Source organism: Cricetulus griseus, chromosome 5, assembly GCF_003668045.3.
Source record: "Cricetulus griseus strain 17A/GY chromosome 5, alternate assembly CriGri-PICRH-1.0, whole genome shotgun sequence".
In the NCBI taxonomy this organism is placed as follows: domain Eukaryota; kingdom Metazoa; phylum Chordata; class Mammalia; order Rodentia; family Cricetidae; genus Cricetulus; species Cricetulus griseus.
Genome location: NC_048598.1, coordinates 100,786,852 through 100,814,707, shown reverse-complemented (window position 1 = coordinate 100,814,707; position 27,856 = coordinate 100,786,852). Strand labels below are relative to the sequence as shown.

General features: G+C 55.6%; 2 protein-coding genes and 1 long non-coding RNA gene across 10 annotated transcripts; 1 reads left to right on the top strand and 2 right to left on the bottom strand.

Moving 5' to 3' along the window:
* Nucleotides 1–648: 648 nt before the first annotated feature.
* On the bottom strand, nucleotides 649–21,299 carry Abca7 (ATP binding cassette subfamily A member 7). 8 transcript variants are annotated; one of them, XM_035445550.1, is made up of 47 exons: nucleotides 20,512–21,299; nucleotides 19,022–19,094; nucleotides 18,844–18,937; nucleotides 18,385–18,526; nucleotides 18,187–18,299; nucleotides 17,979–18,076; nucleotides 17,668–17,748; nucleotides 16,901–17,111; nucleotides 16,672–16,811; nucleotides 15,428–15,544; nucleotides 15,168–15,335; nucleotides 14,701–14,930; nucleotides 14,342–14,518; nucleotides 13,883–14,105; nucleotides 13,550–13,771; nucleotides 13,268–13,469; nucleotides 12,697–12,807; nucleotides 12,040–12,211; nucleotides 11,671–11,802; nucleotides 11,430–11,569; nucleotides 11,163–11,300; nucleotides 10,585–10,772; nucleotides 10,449–10,506; nucleotides 10,054–10,331; nucleotides 9,834–9,870; nucleotides 9,520–9,612; nucleotides 9,287–9,438; nucleotides 8,970–9,094; nucleotides 8,789–8,887; nucleotides 7,892–8,179; nucleotides 7,748–7,780; nucleotides 7,471–7,648; nucleotides 7,214–7,383; nucleotides 6,576–6,753; nucleotides 6,331–6,446; nucleotides 5,396–5,540; nucleotides 5,182–5,305; nucleotides 4,740–4,869; nucleotides 4,547–4,667; nucleotides 4,405–4,467; nucleotides 3,444–3,550; nucleotides 3,099–3,240; nucleotides 2,845–2,979; nucleotides 2,503–2,606; nucleotides 2,258–2,350; nucleotides 1,023–1,263; nucleotides 649–910 (listed from the first exon to the last, which is right to left on the bottom strand). In XM_035445550.1, exons 2-47 carry the CDS (start codon nucleotides 19,085–19,087, stop codon nucleotides 761–763), a joined length of 6,525 nt encoding a protein of 2,174 aa, XP_035301441.1. In that variant the 5' UTR covers nucleotides 19,088–19,094; nucleotides 20,512–21,299; the 3' UTR covers nucleotides 649–760. The 8 variants fall into 8 exon arrangements, with proteins under 8 accessions (XP_035301441.1, XP_027275219.1, XP_027275223.1 ...); XM_027419418.2 differs by lacking the exon at nucleotides 20,512–21,299 and adding an exon at nucleotides 20,107–20,340 and having other exon boundaries at nucleotides 19,022–19,947; XM_027419422.2 differs by lacking the exon at nucleotides 20,512–21,299 and adding an exon at nucleotides 20,107–20,340 and having other exon boundaries at nucleotides 5,396–5,486; nucleotides 19,022–19,947.
* Nucleotides 20,363–25,172, top strand: LOC113836176. Its single transcript, XR_003486154.2, has 3 exons — nucleotides 20,363–20,576; nucleotides 22,871–22,961; nucleotides 24,642–25,172. It is a non-coding gene; the product is annotated as an uncharacterized LOC113836176 (long non-coding RNA).
* Nucleotides 21,438–27,856, bottom strand: Cnn2 (calponin 2). The gene is made up of 7 exons (XM_027419441.2): nucleotides 27,698–27,856; nucleotides 25,171–25,292; nucleotides 24,341–24,407; nucleotides 24,109–24,246; nucleotides 23,620–23,736; nucleotides 23,127–23,273; nucleotides 21,438–22,391 (listed from the first exon to the last, which is right to left on the bottom strand). Exons 1-7 carry the CDS (start codon nucleotides 27,758–27,760, stop codon nucleotides 22,125–22,127), a joined length of 921 nt encoding a protein of 306 aa, XP_027275242.1. The 5' UTR covers nucleotides 27,761–27,856; the 3' UTR covers nucleotides 21,438–22,124.

Sequence of the window (27,856 nt, the reverse complement as noted above, 5' to 3'; positions counted from 1 at the left end):
CTGGTCCAACCACAAACCCAGCCAAGGAGACCCTTGAGGGTCCTGTGCCTTCCCCCACTCATAGTCAGATGGCTGGGGTGGGGTTGGCAGTTGTCTCAGGACGAGGACTTGCTGGCTCTGGGGTGGGCTCCTGTTCCGGCCAGCAAAGCTCCAGGGTCCTCTAAGCAATCTGGGACATTCCCCAAGCCTGATCTCATTTCTACTTCATGGTCAGAAACACTCACAAGTCCCGCCCTTGGATGCCAGATCCACATAGGTATATGCAGGTCAGGGTACTTGTGACTAGACGCCTGGGAGTGCCCATGTCTCATGCCTAGACTCACCCCACAGGCACTGCTTGGGGCCCAGGTGACTGTAACTGTTACAGCAGCCGTCACCTCTGTGACCACAGACACATGCACCCACTGTACATGCAATAGTGTGAGACTAGCCAGGCAGTGGTGGTGCACTCCTTTAATCCCAGCAACTCAGAAGGCAAAGGCAGGCAGATCTGTGAGTTCGAGGCCAACCTAGTCTATAAGAATGAGTTCCAGGACAGCCTCCAAAGCCACAGAGAAACCCTGTCTTGAAAAACAAAAACAACAAAAATAGTGTTCGACTTGGTACAGAGACAGCCAGGGCTCCTAAAACATAAACACACAGCTGCTGTCTCATTCTTATTTCTCTTTATTTCCTCCAGGGCCCAGGGCTCTCTGGGAGTCAGTGTGTGGCTCAAGGACCCTCTGCCTGGCCTTTACCACTCAGGCCAAGGCAGGCATGCTCAGAGCACGGTCTCCATAGAGCTGGGGTCTTCCAGGAATCGGCTGACACGTTTGGGGTGCTGCAGGCCTGGGGTGGAAAGCTCCCAGGCTCCAGTCTCCTGCCAGTTGTCCTCCTCTTCCCCTTGGTCTTTGGAGAAATGCAGGAATACCTGACAGGGCGTTGACATAAAGAGGACAGAAAGGCATTGGAGGGAGATGTCAGGCAGGGTCATGAGATCCTCAGCTCCTCCCTTTAGGCCCTGTTATGGTTCCCGAAGTCACCTCCTCCAGAGTGGTCTGGCTAACTGAGAAGTCTTCCACGCCGTGATCCTTGCCTTGCGCAGCCAGCTCTTGGAACACTCGTGCCAGGGTGCAGCTGCCCCCAGGTGGCAGCTGGAATCGCAGGCGACTGCCATGCATCTCCCGGAGCACAGCACCCGGGAATGTGGCCATGACGAAGGCTATTGTCGGTTCAGGCTGTTCTGGTGGGACCATGAGGGTCAGTGTGTGACCAGTTCCGAACCTGGAGGGCATAGGACCAGGGATTCAGGCCACGGCCCCATTGCCTCTAGAAACCTCGATGTTCCCTACATTCACTCAACTTGTCACTAGCCTGTATTGTACACCTGGACCTAATTCAATTCCTCCTCACCCTGCTCTTCTTGAGAGCCACAACCATGAATCTAAGAGGCCACGCTTACTCAGAGGACCTGGCAAACCTGTGTCCAAGGACAGACACCCCTCACTTCTGGACCCTGTCCAGAAAGCCCTCCTATAAATACACCCACCTTCCCAGGCTCCCCTTATATTGTCTGGCTCCTTAGAGGCACGAACGTGTCTCTGCCCCTTGCATCCAGCCCTGCCTGCCCTTTGGTCCCACCCCTACAAATGAACCTTTGCCATATCCCGGTGGTATTCCACACCTCACAGCCTAGCCCTGCCAACATACGCTCTAACTCCGCCCACATCCTCTTGCCACCCTTAAACTCTCTAGAGTTCCATGCCTACAAATGACACACACATTACCCAGCCAGGCATTAGTGGAGCACGCTTTTAATCCTAGCACTCAGGAGGCAGAGGCAGGAGGATCTCTGTGAGTTCGAGGCCAGCCTGGTCTACAGAGTGAGTTCCAGGACAGCCAGGGCTACACAGAGAAACCCAGTCTTGAAAAACCAATAAATAAACAAACAAATAAATTACACATTACCTTATCCACGTCCGTAGACAATATAACCTCACCACACGCTATAATTCTCCCCAACTAATTCTTTCTGGTTCAGTTCTCTACCCATTGGCTCTATCCCTTGCGTGACCCCGCCCATGTCCTCTAATCCCACCCAACCTCCAGGACCTACACAAGCAACCCACGCTCGCCAGTGTCCACACCCAACTCTTTAGGCTCCATCTCCACATGCCTGATTAGTCCTTCTAACCCCGCCCACAGCCTCGGCGCACCAATCAGATCCTGTATCCCTTGGTCTCCGCCTCCCCGACATAGGCCTGGTTGCCCTGCTCACCTGCCTTTGAGGTGCTGAGGGCTTCCCAGACACCTGAACCGCCCGTTCACCATGATGGCCAGGCGCGTGCAGAGCGCTTCGCATTCCTCCATGCTGTGGGCGATAGTGTGAGAACAGCTGGGCCCGGCCTGCCTGCTCAGGGGCCATGCTCTGTGCCACCCCTGGAGCTCTCTAACTCTAGGAACGTCACCAAGGTCACGATCACCCCATCCTAAAAGGTGGCCAGAGTGTGGCATGGGGCTCACCTGTGCGACGTGAGCACCACGGAGCGGCCCTCGTGCACCACGGAAAGCAAGCTGTTCCAAAGAAATCTCCGCGCGCTTGGATCCATGCCTGTGGTGGGCTCGTCCTGCAAAGGAGGGACAGGCCCTGAACCAGGTGGGACCTCTGGGTCAGCCCTGACCTGCTCAAAATCTGCTCACTGAGGCTCTGCCCCGTCTAAGCCAAAGCACATTTCAACCAGACGCCCCCTATTCAGGCCAAATAAAGCGTGCACAGGCACCGCCTCCAAGGCCACTACCTACTCAGACCCCTCCTCACTTAGGCAGGACCCATCCCCAACCCACTCAGATCCCGCCTACACTCACCAGAAAGACCACAGCTGGGTCCCCAACCAGAGCCAGGGCTGTCGCCAGCTTCCTCTTGTTGCCTCCGCTGTAGGTACCCGCGGGTCGGTCGGCATAGCTAGAAAGGCCCAGGCGCACCAGGCCGGAGAGCGCTGTCTGCAGAGGTGTGTGTGGGGTGTGGGGGTGTGTGAGCGTGGGCGGAGCCATACCGAGAGGGGTTCCGCCGTACCGAGAGGGGCGAGGCTACGGTAAGCATAGCGACAGGGTGTGTTCACCTGGGCAGCCTGGGCCTTGGGCAGGCCCCGCAGGCGCGCAAACAGCTCCAGGTGTTCCCGGCCAGTAAGCAGGTCGAAGATGGCATCAGACTGGGGACAGTAGCCCATGCTGCGGTGTGCGGCAGCTGGCTCTTGAGCTACACTGCGGTTGGGAACAAGATGCTCAAGTCCTTGTGGACCACCCATACAGGATTACACGGGTGTCTGTGGAGAGCACAGGAGTTCCAGGGCACGCGGACAGAGGGGCACAGATACAAGGGACCAGCCTGGTGAAGTGCCACGTCCATACATGGACAGATGGGGGAAGAACCAGGGTTTGGGGTACATATACCAGAAGCCCCTTACTTGTGGCCTGCCAGCACTGCTTCACCACTGCTGGGCAGCGTGTCCCCTGTCACCATTCTGAAGGTGGATGTCTTCCCTGCCCCATTGACGCCCAGCAGTCCGAAACACTGAAAGGAACCCACAAACCCTTCACAGCCCAAGGCCACGGCCACAATTCACAGCCCCCAGTGCTGTTACACAGAAGGGTGAGGGCAGGGGTGGGGGTAGGGGCTGGAAGAGCCAAAGTCTCTCACTTAGCAGAAAATGGTTTGGGGCACCAAGGGTATGGTCGTTGTTTCAGTTATTTGTGGTTTTGGAGACAGGGTCTCATATAACCCAGGCTGGTTTTGAACTCCCTATGTAGCCAAAGTAGGCTCACAAGCATTCACAGGAGCTTTCTGACCCTCTAGTGGGCAGCCAGAGAACCACAGCCAGCAAATGAGTGCATGTGTGCTAGGGCTTGAAGGTAGAAATGGCTGCCTAAGAAGTTTTACCTGAGAAGTACTTGGTGCAGCCATGTATAGAGAGAACTCAGTGCTGTTAGTGTGTGAGACAACACCCCCCACCACCACAGTGCTATTCAGTATTCCTTTGGTGATCACAGTTGGTATCCAAAAAATATGAGCACACAGTAGGTACTTAATGAGGGCTCGTGGCTCAATTAGGAGCTCAGAGCAGAGACATAGCTCAGCAGTAGAGTGACAGCCTGGGGTGCTCCAGTGAGGGTCTGGGTGTGTGGGATAGCCTCAGCTGGGCATGTCTGAGGCTCTGGGTTCTAAAAAGATGAATATGAGTTTAAAAATTAGTTACCAGAAGGTGCTTAACGAAAGGTTATCTGATCACAGCATGTGCTCAGTAGAGTGCAGGGGTCACGGAAGGGGCTTGGTAGAAGTGGGCACTTGGGTAAGAGGCACTCAATAAACAGCGGGGAGCCAGCCTGCAACATCACTTAACCCAGCACTGAGTTCTCTGCCTCGCTCACCTCCCCAGGGGCGATCCCCAGGCATAGACGATCCACAGCCGGGCTCCTCTGCCCACGGTACACCTGCAGGGATGGGGCCTTTTGAGAAAGGAGAGTGCCTGTGCCAGCCCCTGCTTGCCATTTGTTTCTACTCTGTGCCTACCTTGGTCAGGTCCCGGAGGACCAGCACGTCCCCCGTGGTGGCCCCCTTGGTCACCCGCCCCCGCTCTTGAGCCACGTCCTCATCCTCCTCTCCCAGGGGTGGTAGCAGTTTCGGTTTGGATCTGAGGACAGACAGGTGAGTGGACCCAGGAAAGGATGCTGGCCACAGCCACCCTCACCTGGTCCCCACTGACTGTGGCAGGAGATGATTGCGGTGCTGGAGGATGAGTGTGATGAGGAGGAACAAGGGTCCCTGGACCACCATGGCCAGAAGGTTCTTGCCGATGACGTCCCAGCGAAGGGGTGACTGGAATTGCTTGTCTCCTGTGGGGACAAGAAGGACTGGGTCTTGCCTCCTGTCCAGATTACCCTAGACTCAAGGAAAGTGACCAAGGCCTGTACTGCTGGGGTCTAACTGACCTAGGCTGTAAGGCTTCCCATCTTCTTTTATGTGTGGTCACAGACCTTTCATGATTTGACCCTTTAATTACTTTTCTTTCACCTTTAATTTGACATCATCTTTGTGCCACCTAAAGTTGTCCAACTGAAGGCCATGTGTCCCCATCCATATAACAAAGTTCAGAGGAGGCATTCTCAATGGTGCTGTTCACAGTCCCACCTGACAGACATTCTCACCCAAGCGCTCAAAGGCATCTTCCATGGCCTGGTTCCGCACCATGTCGATAAGCCCTCTGCCCAGGCAGAAGTGGGGGAAGATGAGAAACACTTGCTTCAGAATCCGGCTTACTTCTTGCAATTTCTGTTCAGAGGCAAGTAGAGCCTAGCAGGTCAGCAGTTGAGCACCACAGTGCCTGCTAACCCAGCCCCAGGTTTTATGACAAGATCCCACCTGATCTGATAGCAGTTCCAATACAAAGGTGGCCATGCTGCTGTTGATGCCAATGAAGAGGTTGATGCAGGTGAGCACCACATAGGCCGTGCTAGGCACAGAGAAGAAGAAGGAGGCTGGGTACATGAGAGGTGTGATTGACCAGCTGAAAGGGAAGGGTGACAGGCATCACCAACGACTTTAGACCAGGTGGCCTCCAAGACAAGCCCCCTCAGATCTGTATTATGTGCCAGGATTGTTGAGCTTTTTTTTTTTTTTTAAGATTTTAATTATTTATTATGTATACAACATTCTGCTTCCATGCACACCAGAAGAGGGCACCAGATCTCATAACAGATGGTTGTGAGCCACCATGTGGTTGCTGGGAATTGAACTCAGGACCACTGGAAGAGCAGTCAGTGCTCTTAACCTCTGAGCCATCTCACCAGCCCCCGATTGCTGAGCTTTTAAGGCCACATTGATACAGCTCCCATTTCTCTCTCTCTCTCTCTCTCTCTCTCTCTCTCTCTCTCTCCTGTTGTCTCATTATGTAGCCCAAGTTGTCTTTGAACTCACAGTGATCCACCTGCATCTGCTTCTCAAGTGCTGGAATTAAAGGTCTGTGCAACCACCTTGGCCTTTCTTTTTTTTAAGATTTATTTTTCTGAGTGTTTTGCTGCTTCTATGTATATACATCATGCATGTGCCTGGTGCCTGCTGAGGTCAGAAGAGGGCACCAGATCCCATGAAATGAAACAGGAGTTACAGAAGGTTGTGAGCCATCATGTAGATGATGAAAACTATACCTGGGTCCTCAGTGTTTTTAACTACTGAGCCATCTCTCCAACCTCTGAGTCCCATTATTCTTGAGGTCCTATTGGGCCTGAGAGTCTTTTTCTCCAGTTGCTATGGATCCCCCCACAAGAGGAGTAGACCCCAAGGGGCAGGTGTCTCACCCATAGAGCAGTAGCAAGAGTAGGAGGGCAGGTAGGTTCTGTGGGGAAACGTAGGCCCTCTGCTGGAAGGCCAGGAAGATGAACACCACTATGCACATTGCCACCAAGTAGTTACACTGTATCCGAAAAAGGAATTACCTCAGTAGCTCACCTCAGTAGCTCAGAGGGCCAAGGGCTGTGCCTCCCCTCTCCTCTCCTGTGACCAGGTGCCCACCCACCCCTACCAGGTGGCCAGCCACACATACCATGTCCCAGAAGAAATTGCCAAGCCAGTATAGGGTTTGGGGCAGGCCGCTGACCAGCTGCAGGTGTTTGGCTCTGGTGACACGTTCCTCAATGAGGACCAGGGTGAAGCTGGCTGGGACAAAGGACATGGCGAAGACCACACATATGGAGACAAGAACATCCACCGAGGAGGCCATCCTGGGGATGAGAGGTCAGGGGTGGCTCAGAGCAGAATGGGGCATGATGATGAGGTTTCTGGGATTGATCCCTGGCAGGAGAGAGGGCATGGCAATTTGGGGACATAGGCACATGAAATCTAGGTCTTTGGTAAGACAAGATCTAGGGTGCCTGGATGTTTCTCACCCTGAAAGTCTCTTTGTGGTTATTTTATTTATTTTGGTTGTTGATTTTGTTTTGTTTTGTTTTTTGAGACAGGGTCTTTTACGTAGCCTGGAAGTTTCTATGAAAGTAGACCAGGCTGGTCTTAAACTCAGAGATCCCCCTGCCTCTGTCTCCTGTGTCCTGGGATTAAATGTTTGGCCACCACACTGCCTGATCTTTCTAGTGTTGGGATGAAATTCTGTTACCAGCCCAGGCACAGAGAAGGCTCCCACTACCCCTGAACAACAGACCACTGAGAGTGGATGGACAGACTCACAGTGCAGCCTCAGACAGCTGCTCCTTGGTCAGGTTCAAAGGATGGTTGAATGTAGTGATGCCATGGGCATGGTGGGATGTGCCAGTTGGTAGGAGAGCATGTAGGAGTCCATTGTTGGCTCGGTTCACAAAGGCCACCATGGCATGCCAGCCCTTGTTGTTGAACCAGATCTGAGTGGAGCAAGGGCCATGAGATCCAGAGAGGCAAGTGGCCTTGGATCTCCCTGGCCACCCCCACCTGCTGGCCCCAGCTCCCACCTTAAGGTTGTTCCGGGCATCAAGGCCGAGGGCCCACTGAGTGAGGTTGTTCAGGATACGGTCTAGGGCTTTGCCAGGTTGGGGGCTCAGCAGTGCCCGCATCTCTGACACTGTGTGGATCACCTCATACCCTGAGGGCAGGTCTGGGTCTCCGCCTCCCAAGGAGAAGCCCCCATACCTGGGAAACGGTTTGGGGTGGAGACAAGGAGACTGAGGGGCTGCCGAGTGGGCAGGCCACAGGCATAGGCAGGGTTTTCCACACCAGATCCTGCCTCACCTGACCTCGTCCACCCACTTCTTAGTCTTCAGGCTGCAGAAGACACAGGGGAAACAGAGTAATTGTCAGACTGGAAGGGTCAGTTTGGGGCATGGGAATGATGCAGCCTCCCCGTGCTGGGCCACACAGAGCCTGGGTGCTTACCCCCGGCGCACCAGACTGGAGTAAGTCTTCACCAGGAAGTCAGACACATTTCTCCCAGTGAGGTTCTGGACCACCTCCCCCAAGCCAGCTATGGCCTGGGGTGGCGGTGGACCCCCAGCCCCAGCTGGGCAGTCAGGCAGCAGGCGGCGGGCTCCAGGCTGGCTGCATAGGCAGGCTGGGGACGGAGACTCTGGAGTCCAGTTGCCAAGGGCCAGGATGTGGGCCACATCTGCAGGGACCTCGGGGACTGAGAAGTAGCAATCCAAGGAGTGGGTGCACTTGGGTCCCCTGTGGAGTCAGGAAGGGCTGTGGGTGCCAGGAAAGGGGGTGCTGGGAGACACAGACTTCACGTTCCAATGAGGTGAGGGAGGCCTGCTCACCAGAGCCAGAGGGGCACAGAGGCAAGGAGCTATGGTGGGATAAACTGAGGCCAGAACTCAGATAAGAAAACCGAGGCTGAGCCGGGCGTTGGTGGCGTACGCCTTTAATCCCAGTACTTGGGAGGCAGAGGCAGGCAGATCTCTGTGAGTTCGAGGCCAGCCTGGTCTCCAGAGCAAGTGCGGATAGGCTCCAAAGCTACACAGAAAAACCCTGTCTTGAAAAACCAAAAAAAAAAAAAAAAAAAAAAAAAAAAAAGAAAAAGAAAGAAAGAAAACCGAGGCTGAGCTCAGAGAGAAGCCAAGGCAGTGAGGTGGTGGTGCACACCTTTAACCCCAACACTCAGGGGCAGAGACAGGTGGATATCTGTGAGTTCAAGGCCAGCCTGGTCTACAAAGTGATTTTCAGGACAAGCTCCTAAGCTACACAGAGAAACGGGGGGGGGGGGGGGCGGCCAGAGCACTGAGGTAGTGCCTGGGGTAGGGGATTGTTAAAGACATTTGGCTGGCTTAGCCTCACCTGGCAGCTACGCCCTGCATGCTGGGGTTGTGCAGCCCGGCCTCCTCCAGCAGTGCCTCCAGCAGCTTCACCTGGTTGGGATCCTGAGGGGCATCTTCACTGTGGGTGACAGGGCAGCACTGTGACTGTGGCCATCCCATCACCAGGCCACAGTCAACTCCCCGCTGTGCGAAGCACCCACCTGAAGAAGGAGACCTGGGGGCCATACATAGCGGGGCTGAGCTGCAGGGGCGGGTATTGGCTGAATGGCGGGACAATGAGGCTGAAGAGCAGGGCCAGGCCCACAAAGAGAGCAGGTAGCACAATCTGGGAGACAATGTAATCAGCGTCCACCTCCACACCCCACCCTGCTCCCTCCCCCGTGGCTGGCTTCCCTCACACGCCACAAATAGCAAGAACAGGTTTGTCATGAAATGAAGTCCCTGAGGGGACAGCTGACATGGACAGCAGACACCCCAGGACCGTCACACATCCTCTGAAGTTCCCAGGCCTTGTCACCTGAGCAAACAGGCCCCAGTGGCTGCGGTGGGCAAGCAGAAAACGCTTGTGGAGCAGAGCCCGGAGCTGTTGGCAGGTCAGTGTCCAGCCCTGCACTGGAGCAGCGTTGGGTGTGAAAACCTGCAGGCCCTGGGGGTCCAGCATCAGCCTAGCTGTGGGAGATGAGAGGGTGAGATCCAGCACCTTGGGGGTGATGGTGGCAGAGGAGGGATGTGAACAGGCAAGAGACTCACCCAGTTCCCCATTCTCCAGGGCTGACACCTCCGGCCCTGTGTGGGGCTGCTGAGTGGCTGTGCGAGGGTGCAGGTACTGTCCAGAGTCACCACCTGTGGAGCCAATGGGGTTCAGGGCTTGCTTCCTGGGAAAATGAAGCCAGAGCCAAAAGGGAGAAAGGGCCAGAATTCAGAGGAAGGACTTAATGCCAGCACCAGGGAGGAACTTGGGTTCTGCCTTGAGGACAGACCCAGCTAAGGAGGAGTAGTGGGTCTCAGGACTGGTGTGACTCTGAACCGGGGTTGGGTTGAAGGGTCACAGAATGATGGCGTACCTTCTCTCTGTGCATCCTCCACCACCTTTAGGAAGATCTGAGGAGACACAGCGGGAGACTCGAGAGAGGGACCCCATATGCCATTGGTCCCCACCCCAGACCTCAAGAGATGTCCGAGCTGCCCACCTTCCTTAAGAGCCATCCTTCCTGCCTGGAGTTCCCCCTTGCCATCCACAAGCACACTCCTATTCATCCTTCAAAATCCCATAAGGTCCCATACCTCCTCCAGGTTGGTGTCTGAGATCCCATAGCCAGTGAGCCCCAGGGCCTCCAGTTGTTGATCCAGCTCTTGGAAGACCATGCCAAAGCTGCCATCCAGGGCACCCGTGTAGGGCAATGCCAGCACCAGCTCGTGGGGCAGTTCCTCCACCAGCTGGGCTTCAGGAACGTGACGCTTCACTAGATCTAGGATCTTGGGTGTTCTTGGGGTGATGGGGGCTGCATCAGGAGTGGGGGCCTGGCTGCTCCCATCCAAGGTTTCTTGGGTGAGGGTTGTCCCTGTGGGCACAGGTCAGAGGGATGGAAGGACAGGCATTCAGTCTGGGGTTCTGTTGCTATGCGCTAAGTGGCTGCTGACCCCTGCTGTCCCCTTAGGGTCCCCTGGCCCCGTCTAACCTGCCATACTGCCCTCGCTGTCTGGCTTCTGCTCCTGTCTGGATTTGCCGCTGTTTCCCTTCATAGAGAAAGACAATGTTCCATTTCTGAAGGACAGAGCTGGGGACAGGGCTCGTGGCCCAGTTCTAACCCTCACCTTTGAGCCCTGGATGTTGCGGGACTGAGGACTCTTCACCAGTGTCAAGTAGTAACCAGAGCCCAAGCGTCGACGCAAGAAGAGTGGGGAGCCACAGCAGCACAAAGAGCCACTTGCCACCACGGCCACTCGATCTCCCAGGAGCTCTGCCTCATCCAGGTAGTGAGTAGAGAGGATCAGGGTGCGACCTGGATATGACCCCCAAACCCATGTGAACCACTGTGCTCACCAGTTCTCTACCCAGGCGGCAGTGTCTCCCAGGAATCTCCAAACCCTATGCAGCAAACTCCTGTTCATCCCTCAAAACCCCATCCCAGTATTTCATAGTTTGAAGGCTTTTTTTTTGGGGGGGGGTTAAGTTTCGAGACAGGGTTTCTCTGTGGCTTTGGAGGCTGTCCTGGAACTAGTTCTTGTAGACCAGGCTGGTCTGGAAATCACAGAGATCCGCCTGCCTCTGTCCCGACTGCTGGGATTAAAGGCGTGCGCCACTACTGCCCGGCTTTTTTTTTTTTTTTTTTGCCCCTCAAGCAGAACCCATGGGAACCTCAGGCTATTCTATCCCATCTTCCAGCTCTTACCTTCTCTGTACTTAAGCAGCAATTCCCAAATGCCACGGCGGGAAGCAGGATCCACGCCAGCAGTGGGCTCATCAAGGATAACTACACGAGAGCCACCCACAAAGGCAATGGCCACAGACAGTTTTCGCTGCATCCCACCTGGGTAGAGAGTGACAATCCTAATGTGACCCACCCAGCTATTTGCAGGGCAGACTATTCCCCACCTGAATGTACTTCAGTGCCCCGGTCAGCCCCCAATGTCCTATACATCCCCCTAGACTGGATCACCAGAGAGGTGGCGTGTCTGCGTGTCCCGCTTGAGGATGAGTCCCACATCCTGGATCAGATGCTCTTGTTCAGGGATCATGGCAGCTGCACTTAAACCTTTCAAACGGCCATAGAACCACACATGCTCTTCCACGGTCAGCCTGTGGGCAGGGGTGACGAACAGTTACTCCCTTGGTGTGTGTGTGTCTCACAAGGTGCCAAGCTCCTCCCACTGCCCCTGCCCACGCCCGGCAACACTCACAAGTCAAACAGCACATTGTACTGTGGGCAGATGCCCAGGTGGGGCCGGATGGCTGCCATGTTGGTTTGCACATCATGGCCTAGGATGGAGGCTGAGCCACCACTGGGTGGGAAAAGACCACTCAAGATGGACCTGTGGGCACAGGGATTTCAGAGAGGAGCTGCCCTTCACGAATAGAAGGGCCACCTACACTTACAGGTGCCTACTGTGTGCTCCTTTTCTAGGGGAGGGAAATGGAATCAGAAGAGCTCAGATCTTTTGTTTACTGTGTCCAAACCAGACCCGGCTCCTGCTTCTACTGCACACCTGGGACTCCTCCAACCCCAACGGGGAAACTCAGGGAAGAGGGCATAGGGGCTGGCAGCTCACAGTGTAGTTGTCTTGCCAGCCCCGTTGTGACCCAAAAAGGCAGTAATGTGGCCTTGGTAGAAGTCAAGGCTGAGTCCTCGTAGGGCTGGCTGTGGACAGCCATGAAAATGCTTCTTGAGGCCACGGATGGAGACACCAGGAATGAGGCCAGGCAGTGGCTCTTCCACCAGAACTGTGGAGGAATAACATGGTCAGCTGTGGGTCTGGGGATCCCTCAGAGCTGGCTGTGGAATTTGGGTCCTGAAAGCACTAAGGGAGATGGGCACAGTTCAGGTGGGCCAGCTCAGCTACTTAAACTGAGGAAGGACACTCACAAGTTTAAGGTCAGCCTGGGCAACTTTGTGAGACTCTGTCTCAAAATACCATGTAATAGGGTTGGGGGTGTGGCTCAGTGGTAGAGTCTCTGTCTAGAATCCCCCCAGGGAGGAACAGGGGGCGTGACTGGGGATAGAGACCACGCTGAGAACTCAGCAGAGAGGGCTGAGATGTCATTCAGTGGTAAAGGCCTGCTTGGCATGCACAAGGCTCTGGAGGAGATCAATCTCTAAGGGCCTGGGGATCTGAGGTGTCCTGGGGACTGAAATACAGGACCTGTTTCTCTAGGGGAGACAAGGGAGTCAAAACCAGCAAAAGGTTACTAACCACCATGGGCCTCACCCTTTGGATCCTGCGGGGCAGGGGCCAAGTCAGAGCCCTGGGGAGGTCCAGGCCCATACCAGTAGCTCCTCCGAAAGGGAAAATCCCATGGTTCAGGGATCCCATACTGGCCTGGTAGAAAGTGACACTCAGTTACACTTGTCATACCCATGAGATGTGAGAACTTCCAGGTCACACACTTGGAATCGGGGCACCCAGGGGGAGTGGATAGGAAGCCCCACCCACACCCCCGGCCTCAGACCCTGCCCCTCAGAAACAGCAGTAGCTAGGAAATGTACCTCCGGTAACCCAATACCCCGGAGACATGCCCTAAAATATGATGTCTTGTGACCAGGACAGTGACCATAGGCTGCACAAGAAGCTTCACCCATCTCGGGTGGTATTTTAACTAAGGCTATTCCCAGACACCAACCAGCAGGAGACAAAGTCTATTCACTTCAAGACAAGCCTCTAGGAGCCCAATACCCCAGTGACAAACCTAAAACATCTCTCCTGCTGCGCAGGCACACTCCAGCTAGGCCTTCAGGGAGCGGGCATGTTCCCGCCTGGGGCCCCTTCCCCTATGGCCCACCTGGGCATACGGCCTCCAGGTACCAGAGGGCGAGGCCGTAGATGGCAGCGTCCACTAACAGGAAGGCAGACACCTGTGCCAGGCTGAAGATGTCCTCCGCAGGGTCACTGCCCAAATTGTGCCACTGAGCACCATCCCCCTGCTCCTCCAGGAGCGCCAGGCTTTCACAACCAAATCCGAAGGCCACGGGGGACAGCAGGCTCTGGGGAGAGAGGGGGTGGGTCAGGGAGCTGGCTACACTTTGGGGCTATCTATCCCCTCACAGGACGGAACATCCCTCACCGCAGCTACACGGATGCCCTTGGGCAGGCGCTCACGCCAGGCGACACACAGCACGTAGGGCAGGTAGAGGGAGAAGTAGATGAGGCCCCCACAGGCAGCTGCCAGGTTGGCCCTGGAGAAGAAGGCACTGAGCAGAAAACTCTGAGCCACGGTGGCCACTGCGAAGGCCGCCAAGAAGAAGAAGAGGACAGCAGGGTGGCTGTAAGGAAGGATGTCCCCTAGCTGGGAAAAAGCACAAAACTTTCAGGATCCCATTCTGAGATGGGCACTAGAGACGCACACCCCAGCTTCACTCCACCCGGGCGGGTGGGGGTGGCATCGAGGATCCCTCACCTTGAGCACTAACACCAGCAACGCAGCGCTGACCAGGAAGGGTCCCAGGCAGCTGAGGAACCAGCCAAGCCAGAGCACCGCCCGGCTCAGTCCCATGGCACGCATGGTTTCTCTCAGTCGGGTCTCTTTCTCGTGCACCACAGCCTTCACAGTGAGCGCCACTGAATAGATCCAGGACAGAGTCAGAAACAGCGGCAGAGACCGGCTCAGCACCCGCAGAAACCTAGAATGGCGGGATAGTGGGGTGCAGCTGGAGGTCCCCTGCACGTGTGGCATGGATGTCTCCAGGCTTAGTAGCATCCTCAGAGGGCTGATCTAGCCAGAGGGTGCCAGCTTCCAGCACAGGCCACTTTGTTTCTTTATCCTCAAAGAAACCGGGAGGGTCCTTGAGACCCTAGCGGTTACATGCAGGGTCCCTCCAAACCACAGAGCCCAGACAGGTTGCAAGGGTGCTCTTACACATCGTCTACATAGCAGGGGTGGGGCATCTGCTGCAGATAGAGGCCTGTGTGGGAGTCCCGCCCACTCAGCACTCGCACAGCTGCCTGCTCCAGCAGGTCCTGCAGGTACACGAAGCCACCCCACACATAGCGCAGGTCCATGAAAGGGTCTGCCGATGGCCCTGGGTCCCAAAACCTGGAGAATACAACCGGTAAGCACCCCACTACTCCACAGCAATTGGCTACCTGCTCCCCCAACACATACACATCTTATCCCAGACCCTCGGACATAGCCACACCTAGTTTCATCTATCACCTCCAATGGCCTTGGCCCCCCCACCACACCCTAGCTCCCCCCACGAAGTTATCCCCTCTCACTTGTCTCTGATTTTATCGGTGCTTGTGACAACATCGATATCCATTCGGATCTTGAATCGCAGGTGGCCAGGACCCAGGGCTGGAGATGACAGCTCAGACCGGTCCACAGGATCCTTAGTGCTCAGGAAGACAACACCTGCCCATAGGCGGCGCTCACCCAGCAGCTCCAGGGCGCGGGACACAAGAGCTGCCTCTGAGGGCACAGCCTCCAGCTTGTCAAGGGACACACACTGTTGGGGGACATGAATTCCAGACTCTGGGGTGTGATTGAACCCTCAGTCCTCAGCCCATTCTCTCTGGGTCTCTTGTACCCCTAGGTGACCATATACACGGTGAGTGGGCTCCCTCTTCAGACATAAATGAAGCCCAGATGTCTCTTTACTTCATCCTCCAGGACAGGATCTGCCTCTGGTCCCTTTTAGGTCCCCAGGGAAAGGCCCATTCCACCATCTATGACAACTCCTAACCTCCATGATTTGACCCAGGATTTCTGCCAGGTGCCCTATGTCCGCATGGGCCTTCTGCCAGTTGTAGCCACCCCTACTAGGGTCCAGAAAATCTCTGACAGCCTCCAACTTCTGCTGGCCTCTGGGTGTCTGATGCCTCCACCCCAGGTCCTCCACTGCCAGCAGTCTCTAGGGAAGGGGGAAATGACAGGTGAGGAGGGGTCTCTGTCCACCCCTTCCCATCTGCAGACCCAGAAGTGGCCAACTCCAGCCCAGCCTACCTGAAGCATGGCCATGTTTGAACTGTCATTCATGAAGTTGAAGATCTGGGGTCCTAGCACCTCCCAAACCTCTTGTAGGTCCCTCAACAGAGCCAACTCCTCGAAGGTACGGTTGACCTGCAAGTGGACAGGTTAGATCAACTGAGGCCACCCTTTCCACATAGCTGCTCTGACTGACTCTTTGCCACACCCCACCCCTCCACCTCTGGATCTCTTTTCTCATCATCATCACTATCATCATCATCATCATCATCACCATCATCATCATCACTATCATCATCATCATCACCATCATCTCTATCATCATCATCACCATCATCATCACTATCATCATCATCACTATCACTATCATCATCATTATCTCTATCATCATCGTCACTGTCACTATCATCATCACCAATCATCCAGTCTCACTATGCATCCCTGGCTGACTGGGAGCTCACAGAGATCCACTTGCTCCCCAAGCGCTGGGATTAAGCTAGTGTGCCGTTACCACTGGACCTTTTCTTTTCCCATTTTTGTTTTTGTTTTTCGAGACAGGCTTTCTCTGTGTAGCCCTGGCTGTCCTGGAATTCGTTCTGCAGACAAGGATGGCCTTGAATTCACAGAGATCCAGCGGCCTGTGCCTGTGCCTGTGCCATCACCCCCGCCTGGCTTGTTTTCCTTATTTTCAACAGTGTCTAACCCTATGGTTTAGGATGGAACTCCAGTTGCTCCTGCCCCACCTTCTTTCTGGGATTATAAACCTATGTGGTCAGGCTCTAAAGAAAGAGCCACTGCTTTAACTTGTGTTTTTTCTAATCTTTAAAAATTAATTAACTTGTACTTTGAATTCTAAGGATAGAGCCTAGAGCCCTATGTATACAGGTGACCCCCTCACACTGAGCCTGCCCCAGAGCTCCTAACTGAGGGATCCTAGGCAGGAGTTCTCTACCAATCATGCCATGAGGCCCTCATTGGGGAATTCTGGGGAGGAGATTTACCCCTGACCATGCCCCCAATCCCTCACTGGGGGATTCTAGGTGGAGCTCCACCTATGACTATACTACCAGCTAGCCCTCTCACTGGTGAAGTCTAGGTAGAGGCTCTACCATGACCCCACCCCCAGTCCCTCACTGGAGGATTCTAGTCCGGGCTCCACCCATAACCACGCCCCCAGCCCTCATCTGCCTCTTATTCCGTTACTTTGGCCTGACTAGGATACTGTGTAGAGCGCTGTACCCCCACTGGCTCCTGTGTCTCACCTGGGCCATGAGCTTCCGGGTGAAGTTTGTGTCAGGGGTAAAGAGAATTTTTCCAAGGATCAATGGCTTCAGGCGACTCCAGAGCAGTAGAGACACAGGGTGGTCATTCAGTGACCCCACGAACTTGGAGCAGGCAGGGCCTGGTATTGGGGGGACAACATGAAGCCCCATTGCATCCTTCTACCCTCCATCAGCCCCACGCGGAACCAGCTCAATCATAGTGACTTACTGAGGCTGCTGTCAGGCAGGGCAGGTGCCAGCTCTGGATCCATGAACTCATTGAGCTGGCTGGTGTCATACCAATTGAGGGAGAGGCCCCCAGGGCTGCTGGGCCCCTTGGTACTGCAGAGGACCTCTGAAATCAGCTCCAGCGAACCAGCTGACCCTCGGGGCCTATGCAGCAAAGCTCGGAGTTCCAGCAGGCTGGGCAGATTCAGGAGCTAGAGAAAGGTCACCAGGGGGTTGCTGGACACCTCCTGTAGAATGCCCTAAACCATCCCTTTTTTTTGTTTTGTTTTGTTTTTCGAGACAGGGTTTCTCTGTGTAGCTTTGGAGCCTTTTTGTTTATTTTATTGAAATACAGTCTCATGTAGCTGGCTGGCCTTACTTATTCAACATCCTGAGTCTGGAATGACAGGAGCGTTATTGGGAATTAGGGTTAGAGTCCAGGATTTCATGAATGCTGGGCTCTACCAATTGGGCTACATCGCTCTACCAATTGAGCTACATTGCCAGCCCTTCTGTTTATTTGTTTGATTGATTGAGATATTGTGTTGAGCTAGCCTCAAGCTCACTGCTGTCCGTCCCCCCCCCCAGCCCCCAGCCTCTGGAGCAGGTGTGGAGATGACAACAATGTGCCATCACACATAGCTTTTATCAACTTGGAGTCTGAAGTTGGGAGGGACCCAGCCAGGCTCACCTATAGGTGCCCCAGCTTCCCAGTCTGCTTATTGCTTATTGCTTCCTGCTTCCTGGCTGGTTGGGGTGGAGACTCACCTCCTGAGTAAGATCCCCAGTGGCATCCAAGAACTTCCTCAAGGGACCCTGGGCTTGACCCAGCACAGGATCCAGGGACACCTGTGACAAGACAGCAAGGATGGCCCAGACCTGGGTGGTCTGTGCAATCATCCTCAGGCCAAGGATGACCTCAGACTCCTGATCCTCCAGTCCACCTCCTGAGTGCTGAGACTCCAGAGGAGCTGGGATGGAGCCCATGGCTTTAGTGCTGGGCAGGTGAGCCATCCACTGAGCCCCTTCTACAAATGAGGTATGGGAAGGATTATTCCAGGTCTCACACACGGGAGTACCTCACCATGCCAGCTCCTCCTCACCCCTTGAAGGATCTTTTTGAGCTCAGTGGTCACTGATGCTTGCTTGTTCTGTAGGTTACTGTCTTGTGGCCAGACTGGGGAGAAGATGCCAATGTAAGGCAAAGCTCAGTTTGAGGTGCTCCCTACCCATCCCCCACCACCTGCGGGACTCAGTCCCCCAAGCTGAGGGCTCCCTCTTCCCTACCTCCACCTCCCAGGCCTCTGAGCAGGGGCATCAGTTTCCCCAGGGCAGCAAGCATCTCTGTGGTGCTGCGGCCCCCGAGCACTGTGCGAGTGTCTGCAAGGAGCCTCGAGATCCTGGGGGCAGAGAGGGGATGGGAGGCTGGGGCTCGAGTCTCCAACTCCTCTCCAGGAACAACCCACACCCACCCAGTTTACTCACAAGGAGTCCTTAAAGTTGCTCAGGACTCCAGGCTTCTCCCCAGGCGTTGGCTGCTGGAAACAGGAGTTGTTTACATTGCAGATAAGGCCCTGCAGCCAGGGCACCGTGCCGGCGGATGGTAGCGGCTTGTTTGTAAAGTGGCCTGGGGGGAGAGGCACCTGCTGAGTTGCCCTCACTTCTGTTACAGGATGGGGCCTCCTGCCACACCCAGTTCCACCCTAGCACCAGGCATGGCAGGAGAGGCTTGTCCCCCTCCAACCACACACAGTGAGTCTTTTTTTTTTTTTTTTTTTTTTGAGGGGAGGGCGGTTTTCTCGACAGGGTTTCTCTGTGTAGCCCTGGCTGTCCTGGGACTCGCTCTGTAGACCAAGCTGGCATCGAACTCACACAGATCCACCTGCCTCTGCCTCCCAAGTGTTGGGACTACCACCACCGCCCGGCTCACACAATGGGTCTTACATTCGTGGTGCTCCAGTGGAGGGTGGGAGTGGCGGACAGACACCAGGATGAAGAAGAGGAAGAGAGGCCACAGTAACTCCACCAGAAGCTGGATCTGGGGGAAGAATGTGTAGGAGACTTTGGGGACCATGATGGGCACCTGCCATCGTCCCCGCACCTGCATTACCCCGGGCTTTACCGGTTGTCTTTTTCGATACGTGTAATTTTTCCACAGTAGGAGCATCAGCTGTGTGCAGAAGGCCATGATGACTCTGGAAGGGAAACAGCAGAGAGGACAGCAGAAACAATAGGTTGAGAGTGAGCTGTGTGGCTCGAGGTAAATGCCTGACTGTCTCTGATCTTCATTCTTCATCCACCGCTCATCCACCCAGTGCACCCAGCGGCAGGAATCTCCAGCAAAGAAAGCCTCGCAAACATCAAGGGGTGACCAATGGGAGCCTGGCCCGCAGCCGTCTTCGTAGCTGATTGGCTGGAAGAGCTATCGCTCCCAGTAGGCTGAAGGCTGGGGTCTAGAAGACCCCCCCGTTCGAATTCTTAGTGGGCGGAGCTTGGATTTAAGGCCTTGGGCTCCGGGCTCCACCCTCAGCCTCCCCCGGGACCCGGGTCTCGGTTCCCATGGCCCCCGGCGGCCGACGGTGAGACCCGCAAGCCTCCGTCTGCAGTGCGGACCGCGCCTCCTGCGCCGCTGGCCTTCCATGTTACAGAGATGGAAACTGAGGCTCACAAAGGGCAGAGTCACGCTCCAAGGAAACCGGAGATGAGCGAGCCGGCCCCCAGTGTCGTCAAAGGATGGGCCAGACTCTCGGGCCGGGTCGGCGCGGGGGTCGGGGACCGGCTCTTGAGCCTGCCATGCCCGATGGTTTCTTTTTGTGCCCCCCCCCCGAGTTGTCAGCCTGTGGCCTACTTCATGACAGACAGGGAAACTGAGGCTGACAGAGAAGGAAGTGACCAAAGTTTTGCCATCTACGTGGGAACTGGCGTCCATCTGGGGACGTTTATGTTTTACACAGTGGGATCTGGGGATCTGGGGGGCCGGCCTCATCAGGAAAGTGGGGCGCTGCAGGTGCAGGGTGGCCGAGGTCCCTCTAGGTGACCAGATGCCTGCTGTGAGAAATAGGGACCAGTTTTTCCCACACTCGTGGGAAGGGTAGGGAGGGGCTGGCCGGGGACCCTCTAATCATCAGGGAACGCGGCTCCGCCACTCTTCCCCCACAGCACCCAGCTGGACACACTCCACCTTCCACCCCTCGGGGTCCTCCTCACCATTCCAAGGCCCCCAAACTCCATTCACCTTCGCTCCGCCCGGTAGCGGCGGGGGAGCGCGGCCCCTTTAAGAGGAGCCCCCTCAACTGCGGACTTCGCCCTTCGCAACCCGGAGTCCCGGGCTGCACCAGACCCCGCCCCCTGGCGCTACTATTGGACAGTACACCTGCCACTCGCATGTCTTTGCCATTGGAGGAGGCGGGACCACAACCGAGCCGGGTTTCTTAAAGGGACCGCATGCCTCTGGCAGCGTCAGGATGGTTTCACAGAGATGTGACCACGTGAGGGACAATTGGGGTCTCCCCCTTGGGTTCACACCTCAAAAAGGCGGCTGCCGCCTCCAAGAGAATCCTCTGTCTCCTCCCCCACTCTCTCTTAACTATTTATTTTGAGAGTGGCTCACACCTTGGTTGGCCTCAACACGCAGAGATCCTCCTTCCTCCGTGTTGGGGTTGGAGGCATTCGCAACCGTGAGTAACCTTTACTTTTAATTTGTTTGCTGGGATAGGAAGCATCTCTGCACGGCACGTCTGTGGAGGGCAAAGGACAACTCCTAAGCATGCTCTTGCCTCCCCTCATGTGGGGCCCTGGTGAGAACTGAACTTAGGTCGGGAGTGTTGACGGTCAGCGCCTTTACACACCAGCCGGACTTCTAACAGGCAGCCTCCAAAAGCTCATCCTTGGAGGAGCGACCAAGTCCACTCACTCACTCACTCACTCACTCACTCACTCACTCACTCACTCTATCAACACCCTCCCAATCCTTCAGTAGTCTAGGCGGTTTCAGAGTCAGGTGTCAGCGCCACATTCTAAGATTAGAATCAATAGTTGCCTGGATTTTGAGCAAAATCCCCTGGTGTTTCCCACTGTGTGGGGGGGTGCTGGTGTATTTCACAAAACCATATTGAGCATGGAGGGAGTGATCTACAGCTCTCCAGGAAGGGCGGGAGTTGGAAAGGGGACTTTAGAGTTGATTTTTGAGGAAAGCTGGTGAGGGAGACAGCCTTTTCCTCCACCTTAACCCTGCCTCCATTCCCCCTCCTCCCACCTAACTTATGTGTATGGCTTGCCCCTGCTTGTAAATGGTCCTCCTCTGTCATCACCAACTTAAGAAATGCTCTTTAGTTTTTTGGGTTTTTTTTTGTTTTTTTGGGTTTTTTTTTTGGGGGGGGTCGAGACAGGGTTTCTCTGTGTAGCTTTGGAGCCTATCCTGGCACTCGCTTTGGAGACCAGGCTGGCCTCGAACTCACAGAGATCCGCCTGCCTCTGCCTCCAGAGTGCTGGGACTAAAGGCGTGCGCCACCAACGCCCAGCTCAGAAATGCTCTTTAGTCTTAGAAACAGAGGTTTTTATTAGTTTTTGGTCCACACAAGGTACTTCACATTATCTGGCAGCACAGGGGCGCCTGTGGTCACTTGCAGCACTTTTGGAGGCGGGGCGGGCTCAGCGCAGCTAATCAGGCCTGCTCAGGAAGAGGTGGGAGGGAGGGCAGCAGGTGTGGGTATGGCCTCCCTCAGTCCCAGGCCTCAGTTTCCCCGCTGGGCACGGGAGGGTGAGGTCTGAGGGTCTTGGGAAATCAAATGCACCCTTTATACCTTTGCCCCCAAGTTTTCTTTCATTGAAACTGTCTGCAATTTCCATGGGTTCACAAAGCACAAACTGAAGAGATGAAGAAACCGGCAACTCTTTGGGGACAGCCACTCCCACAGTCTGCTAGGAAACCCTCAGTCTGTCTAACCCCATCAAGGACCCCAATGTTCCCTACCCGTGGGTCAGTCCTGGGAAGGAAGCAAGGCATGATGGGCGAGGAGGGAGTATAGCTAGCAAAGGTTTGTCTGCCCAGCCCTCAGGAAGCTGAGGCAGGAGGCTGATTGCAGTGAGTTCCAGGACAGAGAGGGCTACAAAGTGAGGCCCAATTTCAAGAAACAAAACAACACAATGAAAACACAGGAGAAAAAACAAAACCCCAAACCCACACATGGATGCCTATGTGGGGAGCCAGCAGCACCCTTGGGTGCTCAGTAACCTGCCTCCTCCTGGCAGTAGGCCAGGTACTCAGGGCCCTCGCCATGGCCGTCACCACTGACTGGTGCCCCATCGGCTGCTGGACCCTGTGGGCAATACTTGGGGTCATATATCTGCCGCCCCAGCCCGAAGACCTGGCCACTCTGGTTGGCACCCTGCGTGTAGCCCATCTGTAGGGACATGGAAGAGTTGTCACACTTGTCGGTACCCAGCTTGGTGTCATAGATGTGCCTTCGAGTCCCTGGAGCTGTCATGCCCACCTGGAGATGGGAGAGAGGGGCTCAGAAGGGGACCCCCCCTAATTTCCTCAATACATACCCCCTGCAATTCCTGAAGGGATTTCCAAAGCTTAACTAAAATCTTTTCTTTTGGAGAAAGAGTCTCATGTAGCCCAGGCTGGCCTCACACTCACTATGTAGCCAAGGATGACTCTGAACTCCTGATTCTCTGCTTCTGCTTTCTGAGGGCTGGGACAACAGGGGAGCATGACCATGCCCAGTTTATGCCATGCTGGGGACAGAAGCCAGAGTCTCTCAGTCACACCAGGAGAACTCTGAACCTCGCCCAGCTCCTGACACCTTGGTACTCAGGAGGCTGAGGCAGAAGATTGATTGCTGAGCACTCAAGGCTATGGGCTACATAGTCAGGCCCTGTCTCAAACCCAGGCCTCTGCACAAAAATAAAATAAAAACTCTTTAACCAATTTGTAAGCACAAATGTCCCACTTTCTCCTTGACAGCTAGGAAGCCCCTCCACCTGGAACAGAGACTTCCCCAAAATTTGAGGTCCCCAAAACCTCAGGGACACAGGCATTCAACTTAACAAAAAAGGTAAGAGTATCAGATGGGGGTGGACATTTGAGGGAAGCTGAGGCACAGAGTAGGGTTGTCACGTCTGAAAGCACACACAGTGAGGAAGACAGAGTGAGGCTAGAATCCCTCAGGCAGGGGACAGTGTGCTGGGGTCATAGCCTGGGCGCCTGGGGTGGGACCCACCTGGCTGGCACACTTGTTGGTACCCATCTGGAGGCTGATGGTGCAGTGGTCCATGGGAGGCAGGATGTGGTTCTTGGGGTCATAGAGATGCCGTCTGGTACCGTAAGCCGTCATGCCAGATTGGCTGGCACATTTGTTGGTGCCCATCTTCACGGGGAATGTGGGAGGTTAGAGGGGCAACACCAGCTCTAGCACAGTGGTTCTCAACCTCCCTAACACTGCGACCCTTTAATACAGCGGTTCTCAACTTTCCTAATGCTGGGACACTCAATACAGTTCCTCATGCTGTAGCCACCTCCCCCATTACTTCATAACTTCAATTTTGCTACTGTTACCAATTGTAATGTAAATTTCTGATATACAGGATGTCTGATATGTGACCCCTGTGAAAGGATTGTTCAGGCCCAAAGGAGTCTCAGCCCACAGATTAGAACTTTTGGCCTAGAACCTCCCTGGAATTCAGGGTGTCTGTTCAGGGTATTGTGGCATCTACCTGCAGCCCAATGACGCACTGGCCGGCCTTCATGGTGGCATCATCAAAGTTCCTTTCTTGTTTCTCTGAGTATTTGACTCCAATGTCCACACCACTCTGCAGCCCCTTGGTCTTGGCCTGGGTGGGGATGAGGGGAGCCCGGAACCCTCAATCCAGGTTCAAATTGCAAGCAGCAGTCAGTGGATGCAACACCCAAGAAATATATCCAGCACAATCTCCACAGGCTGGGTCCCACCCTTCAGACCTGGCCATCACGCCAACCCCACATAAAGGGACCTCTCATGTCCTCCTATTCCTCACACACCCTGTGTCTTCATGTGAGGCAACCTTGCTGTCCCCTCAGCCTTAAACACCTCCCTTTACAATTTCCTGTTGAAAGGCGGTAGATTCTAAACAGCAAATTCTCTCTCCTCCCCGCCTCTCAAATCAGGCAGAGTGACTCCTTGCTGTGTGACCATGGGCTGCCCGCTGGCCTTCTCTGGACCTTACCTTTCCTGCCAGCGCAAGCAGTGACACCTGCACCTGTGTCATGTTCCCGCTTTCAAATAGGTCATTGGCCTCAAACAGGTCCACGGGGTTCATGCCATAGCTGACCATGGCCTTGATGAAGTTGGAGAGGTTTTCTAGCTGGGAGGAGGCAGGGGAATGGTGGTGAGCAGAGGCCCTGGTGTACACATGGGCTGGGCAGGCCGTTCCTGCTGTCTGCTCGCCAGCCCCTCACCTGGTGCCAGTTCTGCAGAGAGCGGTTGATCTTGGGGACGGAGCCCGGCTGCAGCTTGTTCATGAGTCTGGGAAGAAATGACCCAGGGCCCTCCATTGGTGTCCTGACCTCAGCAAGCTCACACCTTCCCGGGCAGCCTCAACATCTCTACCCAGCCTCAGTTTCCCTTCAGCCACCAAGCAAACAAAGCTTCCAACTATGGATGCTAGGAATGTAATCTTGAACCATGGGATTTGGGGGTAATCTAAGACCTTTTTTCTGGAATCAAAGACTTTTGATTATAATTTTTTTTCACGTGCAGAACTGTGGAATATCCAAACAACAGATGCACAGCACACAAGATGGAGAAACTTCCAGAAGCATTAGCCACTGAAGCAAGGAAGAGAAGGCCTAGGGTTGGACTGTTCATGACCTGGGCATGTAGAGGAATGCAACAGCACAAGAAAACAGCAGACAGGGACAGAAGAAAAAGAGAGGATCAACACTGAAGGAAAGGCAACAAGGGCCAGACAGTGGACGCAGAAGTTAGGGGCTTGTTTCCACTCCAGGCCCTGTGTTCAGTTCTCAGCACCATGTCAGGTGGCTCACAGCCAGCTCTAGGGATCAGAGTGCCCTCTTCTGACCTCTGAGGGAAGTGCACTTGTGTGCATACTCACAGAGGCACACAGGCACAAACACAAGTAAAAATGAACTAAACCCTAAATAAAATAAAATAAAGACAGATAAAGAGATTGAAAAGTAAAAGAGTGACTATGCAATAAGAGGAAATATAAAAAACTAGACATGCACAACAAGCCATGTAGCACAGAGCACTGAGGCTGAGCACTCACGTGCATAGGATGACGCCATCTTTCAGACCCTTCTGGAAGTCAGGGCCAATGGAGAGGCCTGTGAGTCCCTCAATCCAGCTGCGGAGTTCGGCTTCCTTCTGGGGGTCGTATTTGGACAGGAGCTGAGGAGCAAAGACCATAGAGTTGAGCTGGGGCGTGGACATGCCCTGCAAAGTTTTCAGATGAATGAGGCCAAAGACAGCAGGGAGAAGGGACAGAGCTGGCCTCAAATCTGTGGAGCTGAAGAGGACCCTGACCCAATCCTCCTGCTTCCACTCGTCTGTGCCTCCATGAAATGCTGGAATGAAACCGGAGCTCAGTGGGTGTTAAGTCAGCACGCTGTCCACTGAGCTACACACCCAGCAGGATCCCTCTCTCTGGTTTCACCCATTCTGGGCACTTCCTATCTGCTGGGGGCTTCGGCGTCTGACTTCAATCAGGTCCTCCACTGATACGGTAATATCCATCAGAGGCCCGTTCTTTTTCATGGCTGAGCAATATTTCAGCTGGTAGGCCTCCCTGGGAGGACTGTCTCCACATGACTGGGTTTTTAAAAAACCCTCAGATTCCTCAGACACCTCTATTTCCCACAGGCTCACATCTGCCCACCCCTGTGGCAGCATCTCAGACCCGGACAGGCAGGGATCACACAGGAAGCCTGGCTGTCCTCCTCTCTCACAGGAGGAACGGGTCTTCCTCTCTGTCCTCCCCTAGAGAACTAGAAGGACCCCTGGAGAGCTGCCCTTGTGGGCCCAGCCCCTGCCATGTGGAGGACCACAGCCAGTTCTTGGCTCCCCAGGACTCAGTTCCCCATTTTTTGGGTTTTGAGACAGGGTTTCTCTGTGTAGCCCTGGTTGTCCTGGAAATCACTTTGAAGACCAGGCTGGCCTCGAACTCACAGAAATCTGCCTGCCTCTGCCTCCTGAGTGCTGGGATTAAAGGAATGTGCAGCCACCAAACAACCAGTTTCCCCATTTTATCTAGACAGTTTGTTTGCTGATGAGAGCCCCATTCCCCATTCCTATCCTTTTAAACCCTTTTAAGTGGGATTAGCTGCTCTAAGGGGAGACAAAGGCTGTGGGCTGTGGGGGCAGCTGTTGCCTCACCCAGGAGCCGCCCAGTCCCACAGGAATGAGCAGGGGCTGGCTCGGGGATGCCAGGCGTGTCAGGTCCAGTTGGCCACGTCCCTAAAAGCTCTGAGGGCCAAGGAGGGGGGCAGGGTCCTAGTCCCAACCGCTGCGGCCACCTCCCTCCTGGGCGGCCCTTCAGCGCATTCCAGCCCGCGGGCCACAAACTACTGCCGGCCACAAACTACCAGGAATGCAGTGGCCTCCCGGGTCCAAATCAGCACCAGCTGTTCCCCAGGACCCTCAACCCGACTGAACAAAGCTCCACTGGGTACAGGCCGGCCAGGGTGTCAACTGAGGCAAAATGATCTCTGGGGCTCCCCTCCCAGTGGAAGACGCGACCCTTCCTGAGGCCCTGCAGTCAGTCATTCCTTGTCCCAGCTCCACAGTCGGCCTGAACCTCCGGCCTCAGGCCCTGTGTGGCGGTTGCTGACCTGTTCCCGCCCCACCCAGTTCCTAATTGCTCCGTCCTTAGGGCTTTCCTCAGTCCCTCTGTGTCACTTCCCGCTGTCGCAGGGAGGCGTCCAGCACCGCCCGCAGAAGTAGGCAGGGCCCTGGGACCCTCGTGGTGGGCGTCTCTGGGGCGCTGGAGCAGCCTCCCCGAGCCCGGGCTGGGAACTGAGACGGCAAGGCAGGTGGCAGCTAATTGCCCAGCGGGGCGGTAGGCCTCTCGTGGGGACCTGGCAGGTGCGGCGGCCGCAGGTGCGCCGGGCTGGTGGCTCCAGGACGCACAGGCAGGCGGCGGCCGGGCTCTGCTGCAGTAAAACTGGCACCCCGGGTGCCAGGCGGGTGCCCGGAAGCTCTCAGAACCTCAGGCTCCGGCTCCCGAGTCTCGGGTCAGTGTTGCGTGTGTCGCCCGCCACCCGCCACCCCCAGCTCAGGACACCACTGTGCTGTCTGTCCCTCGGGCACTGGTGACATGGATGTCCCACTGCGCTCGCGGCTCGCCCAGGCGTGTGTACCGGGAGTCCCCGGAGGAGAGCCACACCCTGTTGAGAAGACCCGGGTCCCGCCCCCTTCCCGTCCCCAACTTAAGTGGCTGGGGTGGGGTAGTGGAGTGTCGGCAGGTACTGAAGTCGGGGTGGCGGGGTGGCGGGGCGGCGGGGCTCGCCCCTCCGGATCCCCGCACGCACGCTCGCACGCCCTCTCCGGGGTCTTGCTCACACCCCTCAAGGAGCTCGGGGCGCAGGAAGTCCCCGGGGCGTCGGGATGCAGGATGGGCAGGGGCGGGGCTCCCGGAGACATCCCGGGGTGCAGAGAAGTGGGGTGCCCTCCTCCCAGGCCCCACTGCCCCAGGTTTACCAGAGCGCCCCCAGCCCTCCAGGGTCAGGGCAAAGCCTCGCTGCCGCTGCCGGCGGGCGCGCGTCGTGCGTTCGAGGCTGCGCCCCGCGCCCACTCACCCGGTTCCTGACCTCGGCCGAGAGCCCGTAGGACGGGCCCTTGTTGAACTGAGTGGAGCTCATGGCGGGACCGAGGGACCCGGGACCCGGCGCGGGCGGGACGGGCGGACCGAGGGGACCAGCTGCGGGCGGACGGCCCGGGACAGGACTGAGCGCCGC

Coding starts and splice junctions, on each gene's coding strand:
- Abca7 (XM_027419418.2), bottom strand. CDS start 19,195: ATGAAGAATGAAGATCAGAGACAGTCAGGCATTTACCTCGAGCCACAC. Junction 14,931..15,167: donor TCCTGGGTCAAATCATGGAG/GTTAGGAGTTGT, acceptor GTCCCCCAACAG/TGTGTGTCCCTTGACAAGCT. Junction 13,470..13,549: donor AGGGCATCCGTGTAGCTGCG/GTGAGGGATGTT, acceptor CTCTCTCCCCAG/AGCCTGCTGTCCCCCGTGGC.
- Cnn2 (XM_027419441.2), bottom strand. CDS start 27,760: ATGAGCTCCACTCAGTTCAACAAGGGCCCGTCCTACGGGCTCTCGGCC. Junction 24,247..24,340: donor CTCTGCAGAACTGGCACCAG/GTGAGGGGCTGG, acceptor GCCTCCTCCCAG/CTAGAAAACCTCTCCAACTT. Junction 23,737..24,108: donor TGCTTGCGCTGGCAGGAAAG/GTAAGGTCCAGA, acceptor ATCCCCACCCAG/GCCAAGACCAAGGGGCTGCA.